Source organism: Mastigoproctus giganteus, chromosome 4 (assembly GCF_048544385.1).
Source record: "Mastigoproctus giganteus isolate SK-2022 chromosome 4, ASM4854438v1, whole genome shotgun sequence".
NCBI classification, from domain to species: domain Eukaryota; kingdom Metazoa; phylum Arthropoda; class Arachnida; order Uropygi; family Thelyphonidae; genus Mastigoproctus; species Mastigoproctus giganteus.
This window is the reverse complement of record NC_143578.1, coordinates 4,674,042-4,692,267: the sequence shown is the minus strand read 5'-3', so window position 1 is coordinate 4,692,267 and position 18,226 is coordinate 4,674,042. Positions and strand designations below refer to the sequence as shown.

Genomic DNA, 18,226 nt, shown 5'->3' with positions numbered 1-18,226 from the left:
GAATGTACCGACAAAGCAATGCTGGCTGATGCACACCAACGAGCTCCTGACGCACTGCCCAAAGTGCCGCGTACGTCTTCTGTCTCATCCTGACAAAGTGAGGCTGGAAGGTGAGTCCAACATCCCAGGTGAGGCCAAGGTCTGTGTGGGAAGTTACCCTTTGCACCCTTTCCCCGCCAACCAAGACTTGAACATCATTATTAACTCTTTTTTTTTTTTTGGTTATCAGTAGTTGAGCAGATTTGGAAGGGTTCAGATGCAACTCAATTATGGCTAGATAGTTTTCCAGTTTCATTATCTGTGTAGAGGCCTGTTGGTTAATATCCAGATCTGATCAGAATGGTTTGAACTCACGTAGAACTTCGGATCGTCGGCAAAAGAGACAAAGTTAGAATTACATGCTAGAAAAGGTTCCAAAACTACTGTGAAGAGAATTGTTGAAAGCAGACTCCCTTGCGGGATGCCTCTTGTGACGTCGAAAGTTACCTGGAAATCGTTGACAGTAACAGACAGATGTCTGAGAAGTAGGATGGACTTCAAGATTTGTAGCGAGGTAGCTGCCAGATCGAAGTAGTTCTTCAGAATAGTAAAGAGAGCTGGTAAGTATATTCTGTCGTATGCCGATTTAATGTCCAGGAAGATGGTGTCAATCTGGGATTTGTTATTGATGGCCTGTTGGATTCTGAAGAGGGGTATCTAGAAGATTTGTAGTTGTTGATCTCTTGTGCAGAACAGTATGAAGGTACTCGGGCCTGTGACCAAAGCAGTGCTGGGAAATTGCTGGATGGATCGCTTCTTCAAAGATTTTAAGTAAAGAGCAACTGATGGAAATTGGTCGCAGATCTTTCGGAGATTTAAGTTTCTTAATCTTTGGAATGGGCTTGACATAGTAAGATTTCCAAATTGATGGAACCCTTCCAGATTGTAAGATTCGTCTGAAAATGTGGCGTAGAAGGTCAACAATGTACGTGCTGCATATTTTTACTATGAATAATGAGAAACCATCTGGTCCTACAGTAGCTTTGTTAGGTAATTTGCTGATGACATCAATCGGGGTCTCCCTAGATATTTCTATATCATTCATCTGTGCCCTAGGTAACCAGTCCTCCTGTGAGGGAGGGGACTCTGGATCTGGAAATTTTGCCTGCAGGAAGTTGCACTGTACCTATACCTGGACAAGCTGTTGATCAATGATGTGATGGTTTGTCTGGTGTGAGAGAATCCTTCTACCCCTCTTCAACCTATCAAGAACAGCTTGGTTTAGGACTTGTCTTTTCTTTTTTAGGAAGTAAGCTCTTTCTTTATTAAATATAGTGAGGTCTAAGGAAAGTTGAGATTTCTGCCATTTCCGGTAGGTCTTCTGCTTCCTGATGAAGGCCAATTTGGTTTCCTTATTAAAACACCGATTCGACTTGCTACAAATCCTAACTCTCTTGGATGCACCACGGAGTGCAATTAACTTCGATTGTTTGGACAAGGTCATAGTGACATCCTCTATCGACTCAGAATAGAGGCAACCCCAGTCAAATCCGTTCAAGCACTGTAAAATGATGTCTTGAGATATTTAGTAAAGAAGGCAACCCTAGGCAGTTCAGCAGCATACTCATCAGGTAACTGAGGGGAATTGTCATGCATGGATAACTGGCATGCAATTGGCAGGTGATCCGATTGAAATTGGAAATTGTTAGGCACGAGCTTGATGTCTAGTAGGTTATGAAACGCAAAGAACCGTGTAAGATGAAAGATCCGAAGAGTGACCTCAAGGCCCACAAGAGCATCTTCGTGCTTAGGGATCGACAAGTTGAAATCACCCGCAACTACAGTTAAAATGAACTGCTAAACAGTTAAATTAAGCTGCATCTTAAGTCTTCGTAGTATAGCTCACCAGCGGGAGGCTCTATCTCGAGACCGAAAGATTTGCTTGCCATCCAAGACCAGGTAATCAACACTGGGAACTACAAAAAAAATCAAGTTATTAATTTAGGGTTGCCCGTAATTGAATACATTAACCCGTATTTGTGTCTGTAAATTGCATGTATTCTATGGTCGATAGAGAAAACTTTACTATCTACGCTTGAGACCGACTAACTTAGCCACGGAGTGAAAAAAGCCCATTAAAGTTCCTCGTGTCATCGACGGGATTCGAACCCGGGCATTTTCCACCCGGTATGGGGATGACGGTGACAATACTACTGTGCTACCAGGTAGACACTGGGAACTACAGGCAATACATCACCAAGGATCCCGGAGTGATAGATGACACATGTCGACGATGCCATTCGGCCCCAAAAACAATCCAGCACATCACCGCGAGATGTAGGGTGATCACCCAGACAGAACACACTCATAGACACGACTCTCCAATATAATACATCAGAACCCAGCGAAGAAAAGCGAGTTGATCAAAGAAAGCATACCGTATTATAAGTAAGTAAGAACCTCAGGCCGTACTAGAGACCCAAACCCACACGTTGTAGTGGGTCATAAGAAAGAACAAAATGATCCCACAGAACAGACATAACCACCACTGACAAGAAGGAAAAGACTATTTACCTGATCAACATAGCCATGCCCAACACCACGATGCCAAGCGAAACCCAACTTCCAGAAAGCTTACGAGGAAAAGAGCAGAAAATACACAGAACTAAGATAAGAGAACGAAGAGATGTGGCATATGGAACAACTAACGACCATCCCTATCACCGTGTCAACCACCGACATTGTACCAAAGACCCTAAGTAAGAGCCAAGTAGCAGCAAACTAGGCCTCGCAGAGCCACTTACATGGAACTCCAGAAAGCCGCGATTCTGAACACATGTAGAGCGGTCAAAGAGACCCTCGGCCAATAATAATAATAATAATAATAATAATAGTAATAACCGGACACAACCAACCATCCCATACTCGTCGCGGTTTATGAGATGGTTGACTGTAATAATAACAACAATGCTATATAATTCATGGTTCACAAAAACAAGCAAAAATAAATTAATGAAAAGTTGCACACAGGAGTAGGGTACTCTAGGGTAGGACAATAATTAAATTGCAAAGGTATGCCTCCAAAAATATATATTACTTTTATTTTTCAGAACCGAAATCCTCTTTCCCTTTAAGTTAATTGCTGGAAATCGACGTGTTCTTTTAAACGACTTTTGGGAACTGTACCCTTATCACTGTGTTTAAACTCTGATATGACTTTTCCAAAATGTTAGCAAGGGCACTTCCTGTATACATCCTTTTAGTGAACAACATCATAACATTATAGAAGAATCAAAAACATTGTTCTTCCATTAACTGCGCTTTAAGTGCTCCTCTGATAACACAATCAGATTTCTCTTTTCAACTCTTCCTAGAATTCGTTCTGTGCCACATGGGCACCAGTTATATAAGAGTAATCTTCGAACTCAATTGCCATTTATTTATTGAATTCGGAATTTAATTCAGACAAAGAGAGCACAATGAAAATGGTTTCTGAATTTTATCGAGGGTTTCGCATTCTCAGTATTGTGAATTGCATATTTGGAGTTTGTTTTCTAGCTGGACTCCGGTCTGACTCAGTAGAAGGAATAAAATTCGACTTATGGAGTGGATCGCTAATTTTCTTAGTTTTATACATTTTTCTCTCCTTTCTGCCAGCCGTTCACCTTTTCAAAGTATGGAGTGATTCGATACTTGTTTGGAACGATCTGCTGGTAGTGGACAATGGAAACAGCTACCTGGATCTTTCCATTGCAGCGATAGCTTTGCTCCTGGCTTTCACTTCGACATTTATTCGTGTGTTCGTGTACTTTGGACAACAACAGCACTTGCAGTCATTAAAAAATTGTTGTAATTTAGAATATGATTATTACGACTCAAAACAGAAGTCCGACATGAAGTTAACGCGAGTGAGTTTGATTGCTATCAAAGCAAGTCTCATCCTCTTCCTTCTCTCGTTATCTGCAGTTTTCGCCTATGCCACTTGGATTCCGGAAGTCAGCAGTTCTTCGCATTTGTCTCATGCCCTAGTTTTTCTTTCGATTACCTTAAATTACGTGCCTCTGGTGGCAAATCAGATCTTTCTCTTTTATTTCGCCGTATTCTTGAAGATCGCTTTTGTTTCCATACGGGATAAAATGAAACTGATTCAAGAAAACTGTAATTTGGAATTTGATCGCGAAATTTCCAGTCTGCTTCTGTTTTACCACCGATGCTCCCGTTTGGTAGAAGATGTCGACTCTTGCTACACCAGAATTTCACTTTTTGCAAATTTCGGAAGCATTATAATCTCTTCTCTTCTAATGTGTGTCGTAATACGTTTACAAGTAATTTTCATCCTGAAATCATTGTGCGTCATTGGTGTGATTTTAATTTATTTGTTACCATTCCTACTTGCCTTGTTGTCACATGTGGTGAATGGAGAAGTAAGTGTCTAGCGTTCTTTATCAATTACATTGATATACATAATTTAGATTTATTTGATTACTGGCCGATCAATTATTTCGATTGAAATGAAATGTAGATGGCACTTCCGTTTCAGTCGAATACATTTTTACCTAACTAATAAAACATTAAACTATTTATTTGTGCCCATCTGTACGTTTATTATATCTTAAAGTCTTCTCTTTTTCAGGATAATAAGATACGTGAAGTTGTGATGAAAATTCCTATTGAACGTCTCAAGTTTGAACCCCAGGTGCAGGTAAGTTAATGGAAAAAGAAATAAATAATTATGCGAAACTGTGCTTTTTTGATTTCATTACCTGTTAATCCTGTGCTAGTTTGTTCCTCATCGCTTTTTCCTAGAATATTTAAAAGTTAGGGAGTGCTAAGAGGGACTGTTCCATTACGTAAAACAGATGTTCAATGAAATGTGGACAACCTTGACATTTCTCATGTGAAGCAAGGGCAGGCGCAAGCAGTCTGTATACGAATGAGGCAAACTTAATATTGAATGAGGTTAATTTTTGACCCGCTTGACTCTTGTTCCTTGTCTCAGTGACAATTTTTATTATCCAAATAAATTATTATAAGTCTGTCGCTTTTTATAAAAATTACAGACTTGTAGATATTAATTTCTAGGCAAACTACTTGGCCCTATCGAAATTACATGGCGCTTGTAAAGATGTTTTCTCCCCTCGTGTTTTGTTTTGTTTTCTAATAACTGCTGAGATTTAAACTGCAATGTCTTAATGTTTACAACCAAACAAACTTAACCTTCACAACGAGTTGTCCTTGTATTTGTTTCACAATAGTGCACCCAAGATTTTTCTTTTGGAGGGGCTGAGGATCAAAGTCCTTGCACCCAACGAAAATGATACTGTTTTGGCTTTTAGTTTAGGAAGTGGGTTTCGGGTTTCGTTCTGTTTAGGACAGAACGAAACCCGGCAGCCTACCCCTCGGTGCGCCGAAACTAGTGCGATACAACGCAGCTGCTGGCATTACGATCATTACATTAACTAAGAGCAGTTTAATCGTATTGGTCACAAACAAAACGAGACGACGGCATGGTTCTCCTAGCTCCATATAGTTTAATGATGATTTTATTTTAGAATTAATCACCCATCCATTCTTTCTAAATATTTCTCTAGTTCTTCTTTGAATTTATTTAAGCTGTCAACTTCCATAAGGACAGATGGAAGTTTGTTCCAGCAATCAACCACCTGCTGGCTAAAGGCAAATTTCAATTTCAATTTATGCCCTCTCAGGCGATTATTCTGAGCAAGAGAAGAATCTCATCAGAATTCAGCGTGCTAAACCCATTCAGGGCCTTATACGCTTCAATCAGGTCACCTCGCAGGTGCCTAGTCTCCAGCTGCTGCAATTTGCAGAACTTAAGCCTCTCTCTTGGTAAGAGGACCCCTTTGTTCCATTCATCAATTTGGTTGCCCTTCTCCGTACTCGTTCTAGAAACTCGACACCCTTCCTAAAACGAGTCCTCCAGACCTGTATTGTATGGCATAACCATAGCTTATACAAGGGGATAATTACCTTCTTATCCCTGCTAGAAAAATTCCGCTTTATCATTGACAAAACACCATGAGTTACTCTTGCAGATTGTCTGCACTGCTCAGAAAACTTCATATCTGACTGCACATATTTAATTAACAATATAATTCATTAGTTTTGCCACTTCATATTATTATAATTAAAATTATTATTATTTATTTATTTTTTTTTTTGTGAAATTAAACGCTATCATATTACGTTCGCCAGCAGTTGCAAACTGCACCCAATAATGCTGGCCAAGTACCGACTACCACCTGCATGAGAGTTGATACTCTTTTTAAATATATTGACTTACGTTTTAAGGAGTCCAATATGAATCGATTAAAAATATTTAATTGGTTCCATATGAATCAATTAAAGGCATAATTAAACAATTCATGCTTTATTTATTTAATAACGAAACATGAAATTATAGTCATATTATGATGGTAGTTAAATTATAATATGATTTCATTTATTTAATTATTAAATAAAAAATAAAGTATGAAGTTATTTAAATAGTATTAGTTAATTAAATTATCTATTGCTCTGCTGTGTGAATAACTCCAACCTAACTGTGGTGGAAAACCCGTTTTTAAAACATTGACAATTGAAACTGTTTTTCCACCTCAGTCAAGTTGGAGTTATCCACACTTGAAGGGTTGCTCTTCATTTTTCTCCTGTTAAGGGAATTTGGGGATGGTCTGTGCACGTAGTTGACCCCGCTCTTGATACGAAATCTTTTATTGTGCGCTTGAACTTGCCCTTACGGTCTACTGCAACCAGTTGCATTTACACATGCGTACACCTAAGTTTTCTTCTGGAAAAAATAAACTTATTTTTTCTTTCTTAACAGGTGCTGCTTTTCCAGAACATGTGCTCAAGACAAAGAACTGCCTTCACTTTCTTCGTGTGGCTTAAAGAAGCCTTTCTATCTCTTCTCGGGGTAAGTTCATTTTGCATGGAATGTAGTCCTCTCACAAAACTCGAGTCGCAGTGGGCAATCGAACTTTCTCACTCTTACACATTCTTTCCTAAAAGATAGACTACAGCGAGCTAAAATTAAAAAGGCAATCTGTCGAATTGTAAAAGACACTAGAAATAACTTTCTCCTTTTCTCTCTTCTCTTAAGATAATTGGGGCATTCATTTGTATGGTTGTAATGAGCCCTTCTGTCCCAAGACGTTTTGGTTATTATTGCCACCTCATTGATAGAGGAAACGGTACCTCAGTACAATGACAACTCATTAATCGTAAATGCACCCTGGCAATTGTAATAGACTCATCTTCTCAACAGACATTTTCAGTTTTTTGTAATCTGTCTTTCAAAGAAGGAAGCGAAGTTTATTCATTGCCCAATTTTATTGAAGACTGACCGCAGGTAAACAGATGATTCATGCGTTACCATGTCCACACGAGTCACCGAATATGTCGCTACGATGCCACAACTTCAAGATATAAAGCCCATCTTCAAACTTATGATCACATCTCATATTTAAGACGTACTTTAAGATTGCTTATGTTCTCTAAGATTGCTTACCTTATTTAAGATGTACTTACCGTGACGTCACCGTGTCATTTGGAAGTGCAGTTTACTGGATTCATTGTCTTCTACCCTTATAATTTTGAAACAAAAATTTTAAAAAATAATACTGACATAAAAATACATTTCTGTCGTATTTTTTCTAATGATTTTGCAAATAAAAATAAAAATTGGATCTTCATATAGTAGACTGTTTCATAGGACAGTGACATCACGAGAAGCACTAATTTTACAACATCAAATATACTTTATGTACGATATAAAATTGGGCATTTAAACACAAACGCATCGGACTAGCATTTACAAATATTACAAACCGAATATCAGTATCCTAAAGTATACTTAATGTTATGGGTCGCAGGGTATCATCTGTATACCTAAATGATGCCGTCAGGGTCCCCAACATGGAGAGAGGGGGATCTGTACGACCATGTTGTTTCTAGTTCCTCTTTCTCGCCACACTAGGACTCTTGTCGTGCCAGTGAGTGCTCGAATCGTGAGGCCAGAAGAATGTGGGTATAGAAACACTCAACGGGTCACTATAGGTCTTCTCGCATAAAGTGTACGTCTGGGCAGACGATTTCTGCTTGGGTAGACCCGCATGTCCGTGTCGCTGCTGTACAGCGCCAGAAATGTCGTCTGAATTACTACATTTTCAAATGCCGGATTTCTGACAGGTTTTTCATCCAGAAAGCCGACTGAAGAATATACGCATTTACAGACCCCGTTTACTGAAGCCTCACATACACTTATCCCATTTTTTCATCTTCAGACTGGTTAAGGATAGATCGCTAGACAGAGCGATCTATCCTTAACCAGTCTGATGTTCCACTCGATGAGTTACCCGGCTGCAATGGTCAGCTCACCTGCAATCAGACTAGACAGTTCTCTAGTCTCATTCTGACCATGAATTTGGTGAAGGGCCCGTTCATCAGGCGTTTCACTTAGATGGTATCTCCCTTAAAACTACCTTTAACTACTACTACTGCAGAATCAACACAAAGTTAATGGTGAACTTAAAGAAACTTAGAATTAGTTTAGATGCACGTAAACGTCTGTCTGCTAAATGTTGTTTGACTTATTTTGTATCGTTGCAGATTGCCGCAAGTGCCGTTGCCTTATTGAAAAACAACCCCGAATTGCTGGCCACTCTACAGAAAAATCACTCGCACGTGGCACAATGAATGGTTTTTGAATATTTGAACTGATCGCCTCTTAAATAAACTGCGCTTTATCTCGACGAGTCCGTGTTGCATTGCCAGTATAAAGTGTCCAGCATGTGTGGATGCAAACAGCTTCTTGAACCTTCTACAAGGAAACCATTAGAAGTGCTCTTCTCAAACAGCACCTCCCAACGTTGAGTTCACTTTTGAAACGGACAGAAGTCGAATGAGGCCAAACCTGCGATAAGGATGGAGTAGCCCATCGAATTCAATGTCCATTCTTCAATCAAAGCCCGGCTTGTTCCACTCGATGAGTTACCCGGCTGCAATGGTCAGCTCACCTGCAATCAGATTAACAGTTATTCATCTTTCTTTAGGATCGAAGGATTCCCGTTCGTCTTGTGGGCATTATTTCCTTCCGCAAATCATTTACGTCGTCTGAAGTAGCCCACAGTGAAGAATTTTCCTTCTTGAATATGATACCATTCCTTAACAAACGTCCCCATCCATGAGACATTTCATAGAATATCTTGTAGAAACTGTTTTCAAATTAATTTGCGAATAAAAACATAAAGTAAATAAACATAATATTTTTTATGTTATTCATTATAAAAATTAAACATTATTTTTCTTAATTAATAAATCAGCTTTATAAACTGGGTTAAATTTTTATTTTTGGACCCACCAATCCTTGGCTAATTTAATTTCCTAAAAACAAAAAACATTAACGCTATTCATGAATTTCATAATGTACAATACTTTTTTTTACCTAATTCTTTTCCTTATGTTACTTTCACCACACTAGATGGCGGGAGCAGTAGCTACTAAAAAACTTGCCAGTTACCCAAGTTGAAAATAAATACAGTATCTTAATGCCTATGCATACATCATCTTTTTAAGCGTATTTTAGGGAATTCTAAGAATAAATAATAATATCTTATAAACTAAATTGTCAACCTTTATATTCTTAGAGGATTTTATAGAAATTTCTATTTTATTTTAAAATATTGAAAACAACTAGGTTATTCATTAAAGCACCGTTTATTTGTCACTATAAATACCTATCCCTGACAAAAGTTTTACATTGAATCGAAATTCCTGTTAAACCTTAATTAATCAAAAATTAAGAATTCAAATGGTTTTATCGCACGACAAATAAAATATTAAAGTTACGCCGGGATTAGGTTCATAGGGGCATAGGCGCAAATCGAACCCTTTATACAATGGAGTTAATGGGAAATCGCAGAGTTAGATTTCCGGCATCAAAAATTTTACCTACCCTTTTCAATACTGACGTTTTTAAAGTTCAGAAATAAACTTTTTTAATAGAAAAAAAGTGTTTTAATTTTAACCTACATAAATACAGTTACATATAATAAATTACAAAACATTTAGTTGGTTTTTGAAGGTCCTGGTTGAGGATCTATTTTTTTTTTTTGTTGTTTTTCTTTTATGTAAACCCCAAACACGAAGGGTATTAGAACCTATAGTACTTAGTACCGTGCTTGGGCTGGAGGTTGAGAAGACGAAAGAAGATATTTGTTGACATTGGACTTGAACTTCTGTAGATTGTAATTTTCAGGAAATACGTATGAAGGAAGGTTGTTCCAGAAAACGGCAGTTGATTGAGAAGACGAAAGAAGATATTTGTTGACATTGGACTTGAACTTCTGTAGATTGTAATTTTCAGGAAATACGTATGAAGGAAGGTTGTTCCAGAAAACGGCAGTTGAATGAATAAATGAGGAAGATGAAAAGTTGGTTCTGTGGGTTTGAAGTTGGACAGTAAATGGATGTTGGCTGGTAGCGGCCTGTGTCTATACTGCTTTGGAAGAGAGAGCGGGAATTATAGAAGCCAATTCAGAAAAACAGTGCCCATGTTATGATGCTAGTATCTACAGAGAAGACATGCAGCAGAAACAGAAACAGAACGTCCATGAGACAGAGTGGGGAGACTCTGTTAGAGATAAGTCATTAATTAACCTAATTGGCCTCTTCTGAATGGAATCAAGAAGGCTGAGAGAGGTTTTGGAGGCACCACCCCAGATGTGGGAACAATATTCCATGGTAGGGCGGATTTGCGATTTATACAGAGTGAGCAGCTGTTTGGAAGAAAAGTAACGCCGAGAGCGAAAGAGAAAACCAAGTTTTTTAGATGCAGAGGAAGCAATATTTGTAATGTGCTTGTGCCAAGAGAGATTAGAAGCCAGGGTAATCCCCAAAAGAGATAAATCATTTTGCCTAGAAATCGGAGTGTCACTAAAGATAAGCATAGGAGCAGAAGAATCCTTTTTTGCGAGATATAAGACAAGACTGAGTTTTAGAAGGGTTGAAATCAACTAAGTTGTCTTTGCCCCACTGGAGAATTACCTGAAGATCGGCATTTAAGGAATTGGTAGCAGATTTTCGGAAAGTTGAAGCTGATTGAGCAGGACAAGGTGTCTCAAAATGGAAAGTGGAATGCAATGTGCTATCATCGGCAAAACTATGGATAGGATTTCCTGTCAATAGAAGAAGGTTATTAAATATACAAGACGAAAAGAGTGGGGGAAAGAACTGAACCTTGGGGTACACCGGCATTAGCAGAGAAGTTAGAAGACAGAGAGCCATCTAAAATCACCCTCAGTGAGCGATCAGAGAGAAAACTGGATAACCAATTACTAAAAATAGTTGGCAAACCATAAGCTTGTTTAGAAGACCTTTATGCCAAACACGATCGAAAGCTTTTGAGATGTCAAGAGCAACTACTTGTGTTTCACCAAACCTTTCCATTGAATTAGTCCATAAATGGGTAACATAAGCCAGAATATCACCAGTGGATCGACACTGACGGAATCCATACTGGCGATCGTTGATCAGACGGAAGGTTTCACCGAACTTTTCCATGGAATTAGTCCATAAATGGGTAACATAAGAAAGAATGTCACCAGTGGATCGACACTGACGTAATCCATAATGGCAATCATTGATCAGACAGAAGGTTTCTAGGTAGTTTAAGAGTTGGCGGTTAATTGATTTCTCCATTACTTTAGAAAGAGTAGAAGTAATTGCAATGGGACGATAATTGGATGGGAGGGATTTGTCACCCTTTTTAGGAACTGGCTGGATATGAGCAAATTTCCAAGCAGAAGGAAAAACACCTTTGGAATAAGAAAGTGAAAAAAAGCAGTGAAGAATAGTAGTAAGTTCAGGAGCACAGATTTAGAGAACAAGTGGAGAAATACCATCGGGACCTGAAGTTTTCTTAGCAGCAAGATTCATCAAAATCCTTCTGACATCCTTTTGACGGAAGACCACAGGAGGCATTGAATGGAGCGTGTTGGGAATGGAGGGGGTGTTTTACCTAGATCATTAATACATGAGTCGGAAGAAAAATGGGATGCTAGCAGGTCAGCTTTATCCTTGGCTGAAGTGGCAACAGAACCATCTGGTTTGGACAGAGGTGGGAGCAGAGATGGGCAAAAGTTGCAGCCAATAGCTTTGGCAATAGACCAGAATGCTTGGCTACCATTAGGGCAAGAAGCAAGTTTTCTACTCTTAGCCTGTTCGAACTCTAGTTTGGACTGATTAATAACTGCTTTACAATTGTTGCGAGCTTTGGTGTAGGCAGAAAATGAAGCTGAAGAATTAGAAACAAGCCAATTAGGATATGCAACATTCTTCTCTTTAACAGCCTTAGCACATTTATTGGAAAACCAAGGTTTAGATAAAGGACGAGATTTTAAAGTGGAGTGTGGAATAAAGGATTCCATTCCTGCAAGAATAATTTCACTGACACGTAATTTTATATATTCAATAATTTTATCTGAGCAAACGTTTTCCCAAGGAAAAGGTTGGGAATAGCCATGGGATAGAGGTTCCATTGGTGAAGAGACAATCACCAAGTTGTGATCTGAAGTGCCTAAAGGACCTCTCACTTCGCCCGTGTACTTAGAAGGGTTGTTTGTGAGAAAAAGATCAAGCGTATTGGCTGTATGATTAGGATTGTCCGGTATTCTTGTAGGTAAATGAACAATCTGTGCTAGGTCATTAGTAATTGCAAAAGCCTCAGCATCTCGACCAGCTGGGTCGGTGTGAGTGGAAAACGGAAGCCAGCTGGAGTTGTGAACATTAAAATCACCAAGGAAAATTACCTCACTGTTAGGAAAGTTGGACTGGAGAAAGTTAAGTTGCAAAGATAGGAAGTCAAAGAGCTCCAAGTGATTAGTGGAGTTGGGAGAACGGTAGAGACAACAGATGAATTTGACACCATGAGGTAGAGAGATTTTAAGCCAGAGAAGATCAAAGAGAGGAGATTACAAATTGCCAAATCTCTGACAGGGAATATCAGAACGGACATATGCACAAGTACCACCTTCGAGGCGAAAGGAATCATACAGCGAATAATTTGGGCACCTGAGATGAGCAGTAGTTGAATCAACCGATAACTGAGATTCAGTCAGAAAAAGTACATGGGGTTTGGCAGACTGCAAGTGGAAATGGACATCGTTAAGATTAGAATTGAGACCACGTATATTTGTGAAATGAATTAGGAAGTGCTTGGGAGGTTTAGATCTTTTCGCAGATAAGCTTGCTCTATTAGTTTGACAATTCATGGTGTATTCAATAGTAAGAAAAAGTGGGTGGGACATGCTGTATGAAGTAATGAAATTTTTGGAAATGGCGTACATGTGGTAAGAATATACCCAGATCCTTGATATAACGTGGCCTCGACAATGCTCCCCGCATACACACTACTCGGACTCCTTCCAGTCACTATCTGGCAGAGTAGAGGTAGTAAAAGTATACACTAGCTGATCCGGAAGCCTCCTAGAGAGTTACCAATAGTTTCGGTCCGGTGTACTAACTAGCGGCCGACCTGCGAACACCGTTTTAGAGCTGTACCCTCGAAATGTAAGGAATATTGGATCTCGCCACGACATTCATCATAACCTCAAAAATCATCAATCATACTGCATGATGGAAGAGATAGGGAAGGGTTGACCGGAACTTAGCTCTAGAGACTAAACATGGGTTCCACCACTTCAAGCCTCCAATAAGCAAAGTGGTGGTATTGCACCGGTTGATGAGACTCATCTACCACCTAGTACTGCCTTGTAACACAGAGGGGCGGGATTCCTCCATGTGGTGTGGGCGCCACACCTCTACCCCTGCTTACGTTGGTTCACACCTGGGTGGTCGCCCACCATGTACTTGTGCATGGAGGTTATACCCAGGATTACTAACAGTCCCACCATCGTGAAGGTGCAAGCAAAGGATTTGGCTGTCACAGACCATCCGGATTTCGCCGAAATTGGGTCCACTTGACTTGAGTGTCACCCGAATATCAGTTCCATCAGCGTTTTAGACTCCCAGGTAGCAAGTACAGCTTGGCTGGCATATCTGAGAGAATGTGTGTGACCACCTCAAGGACCAGAAGGCGCTGGTTGAGGAAGTTGCCTTTTTTGAAGAAAGAAGCAAGTGTTGATTGCCCGACACCCTTTTTAACTGTGGCACTCCTTCCCCGACGTATCAAAGTCACAGAGCTCATTAATGAGGGACTCTACACTTGCAAGAATAGGTTGTAGATTACTGGTCTTCATCATTTTTAGAAGAGGATCTTCTTTTTTCTCTTCCTCCTGCTGTTGGCGTCAAAGTGTTCATTTGAAAGAGTCTGTGTATGACTTTTCAAGAGCTCAGTTACATCTTCAATTGTAACTTCTAATTCGGCCTTTTGTGCTTGCCTGCTGATATTTTCTCCGACAGTCTGTTGTGGCTCGAATCCTCTGAAATCAAATGAAATCCGGGAGAAGTTTACACCACACTCCATTTAGACAATTGACAGTCACTTCTTAGACTGTGATTTTGATGTCCTTTATGATATCAAACGACCGTCAATATTCTCTGATGGCAGTGTTGGACTGGTCTAAATTTTTTACTATTTCTGTAAATGTTTGCCGTAGATAATAAGCTTTAAAGGTGGCTGTTATCCCTTGATCCATCAGTTGCAAAACTGATGTTGTATTATCTGTGATTGGCTCAGATTTTCCTTGATAACGTGTACAGATCACGTGAACAGTGCATCTGTACACTGGAGGATGGTATACGGCCGCATCCCAGTCAATGTAGTAACTTCCAAATTCAAAGGGGGGGGGGGGGTTAAACCTTGCCGTAACTGCAACGAAGGAAGAGAAAGACTCAAACATCTTTTCTGGAGCTGCAGGCTGGCAAGAGAAATTTGGCGAAACGTAAAGAAGCTGTTCTGCTTCTCTCTGACTTGCGAACATGTCGTCTACCACCAGTTCAATTTTCCATTAAAGGGACGATTGAAGTATCTCTTGTTCAGGTGAAGTGTCTGATATGGAGGAGAAATGAGTCAATCAGACCAAACATTAGTGACTTTAACCACATGTTTAAATGCAGTCTGCTTTTCTTTTTCAGACTAGAGCTAGATACTGATTGGCCACTATTTGAAGGGCCACTATTTGTTAAATTCTATGCAGTTAGTATGAATGCTGAGAGTGAAAGCGAGGATGGAGACCCGAATCCTGGGCATGAAAGGCTAATCACAGGTGGAAACCCTCCAGGGAGGTCACCCAGGCGAGGTCAAGAAAGTGTATGAATCAGTGAGTGTCAAGCGAGGGCCGAAGTGAACAGAGTGGCATGGATCTGGTGCAGGCAGCCCATCTCACAGAGCCCTGAGCACTTCTTTCCAGAGAGAGAGGGAAAGGGGGGAGACAGAAGTAAGGGGAGGTGAGGAGAGGAGAAACTGGAGGGATTGGTTCGGGGAACAATGATACAAGGAGGTACATAAAGAGTCTCGAGTAGAATGAAGTAGAGAAGGTGACATACACCCAGAGACTGAGTTCCCCGAACCAATCTGTGATTGGCTCAGATTGCCCTTGATAACGTGTACAGATCACGTGAACAGTGCATGCTACCTAGTACAGTACGATGCCTATAAATTTTGTTTGACGATTTAAACTTTCAATTTATAAAAAAATTTCAAAAATAAACATTCATGGCTTTATGGTTAGTGCCGAATCGGCGCAAATCGGAGCACCGCAAAATTAATTAACGATTAAAGAACTGAAATCCTAATATTAATTACATTTCTAATTTAATTTTACAATTAATTAAAAATTTAAAGTGATAAAAATTAAATTTTAAAGTCACTGTATATGGCATGTTAGTGTAAAGCCACTAACATAGCCTGTTAGTAAAAAAAGAGGCTGTGCTCGACACATACAATGATTTTAAAATTATTTTTTTATGACGCAAATGTTTAAAGTTTTAATTAATTGTTAATATTAATTTAAATTAATTACCTGTAACAGTAGTGTATATCATTTATACACTACTGTTAAAGGAAATCATGGAAGTGACGTCACTTTTACAGTGACGTCATTTTTGCATTATTTTACATAAAAGTGACGTCACTTTTTGTTTCCCAGATTGATATTTACAAAGTGACGTAATTTTTTTAACTGTCATGGAAATGATGTAACTTACAAAGTGACAGATCTTTACAGATTCTGATATTTCCATAACAGAATTAAAAATTAAAAGAAATTGTTTAATGTTTCCTGCAACCAGTACTTTAAACTTCCATAGAAATGCATCCATCCGAGCTTATAATGTAAAAAAATTAATGTAATTTCAAATTTATATTAATTATCCATTTCGTTTTAATAATAAAAGTATTTTAATTAATTACGTCGAGGTGTTAAGACGTGATGTGTAAATTGGGTGAGAGACATTTAGTTGGTGCCAACAATGACTGAAGTGCCCGTATATGCATTTGATTGAGGGTGCATCTTTCAATGTGCCGACCCTCGGCAAACGATTAAAATTCAACAAAACAACCGCGTCTTCTGCCACAACAACGTAATTTCTAATATTCAAATTTGCAACGCTCCTAGACGGAGCACGTAGCGAAAGAATAACAGCTAACCTTTGAATTTAATACAATTCGTAGCGTGTGAAACTATCAACGAACGTGTTATTTAATAGCAAAAGGTGTAGTCGTTATATTTTAAATAACGTAAAAGTTATTTTTAAAACAAAAACAACTTTAAATATTTTGAATATAATATTATACTTACAAGTAGCTTTATAATAAAAATATTAAAATTAATTTATTAAACTAACAAAAAATTCAATTCAAAATTAATTCGAATTCTGAACACCAAAAAAATGCATTTAAATTTCGTTTTTATAAATTTCATAAACTTTAAACAATTATCATCTTCTTTTTCCAAATTCAAATTTTACAAATGTCGACAATCATAATCTGTCGTCAGTAATTAATTTCCGTTCAGGGTCATCACGCATCTAAAGGTCTTTGCAATACCAATAAAACATTTCTTTTCCTAATGGTTCCAATACTTGCAATCTTAACAAAAAACTAAAACTTTAAAATGATGTTTTCTACACTTTCTATTCAGAAAACAAAAAAATAAATAAAAATTCTGCTGACAATAAAAAAAATCATTTCGCATAAAAAACATCATTAACTTTCATTCTCCAATTGAAAAAAAAAAAAAACTATTATGTACGCGAATTTAAAACGTGCGCATGCGCACGTTTATATAAACATGAATTTTATAAACTCTGCTTTTTATAAACACGAATTGTTTTAAAAAATTAAATGATATATACGTATTAGTCAAGAAACACTTGTCATGATGAACCAAAGACGACAAATGAAGAGCAAGAAAAACACTGACAGGGAGAAAATTGCGTATACTGAGTTATGCAAAGCCATTAGAAAGAGACTCAGAGAGGACATAAGAAGATTTAACACAAGAAAAGTAGAACAAGCATTAAGGGAAAACAAAGGATTTAAATCAGCAGCCATGAGCAGTAATACAGAAAGACAAATGATACTGAAACTGAAGAATAGCGATGGTGTACTTATAAACAGCAGAGAAGGCATAATTCAAATAGCAGAAGACTACTATAGAGAATTATACAAGGAGCGAGGGAATGATACCAGCAGTGGGGAAGATGAATCGAAAATTAGTAACACATACGACATACCCAATATTCTTCCTGATGAGGTAGAACATGCATTGAAGAAAATGAAGAATCAGAAAGCCTCGGGGGAAGAGGAAGTTACTGTAGAGTTGTTAAAATTGGGAGGAAGAGACGTAACACAAAAACTGGCAAGGCTCTTCACAAAGTGCATTAGAAAAGGTGTGACGCCTAAGCAGTGGAATAATGCAATCATAGTTTTGCTGCATAAGAAAGGAGATAAATCAGAAATTGGAAATTATAGACCAATTAGCTTGTTATCCCACATCTACAAGTTGTTCACAAGGGTCATTACTAACAGATTAGAAAGAATACTTGATGAGAATCAACCGAAAGAGCAAGCTGGCTTTAGGACAGGATTCTCAACTATGGATCACCTTCACGTAATATCACAGCTAATGGAGAAAGCAAATGAATATAAAACACCATTATGCCTGGCATTTGTGGATTATGAAAAGGCATTTGACTCCATACAGCATAAGGCAATGTTTCGGGCACTGGAAAGACAAGGCATAGATACTCCATATATTATGATTTT

The 18,226-nt window shown here is 38.5% G+C and overlaps 1 protein-coding gene across 1 annotated transcript; it reads right to left on the bottom strand.

Moving 5' to 3' along the window:
• Positions 1–661: 661 nt before the first annotated feature.
• On the bottom strand, positions 662–1,084 carry LOC150086352 (uncharacterized). The gene has a single exon (XM_090371283.1). It carries the CDS (start codon positions 1,082–1,084, stop codon positions 662–664), a length of 423 nt encoding a protein of 140 aa, XP_090227409.1.
• Positions 1,085–18,226: the final 17,142 nt, after the last annotated feature.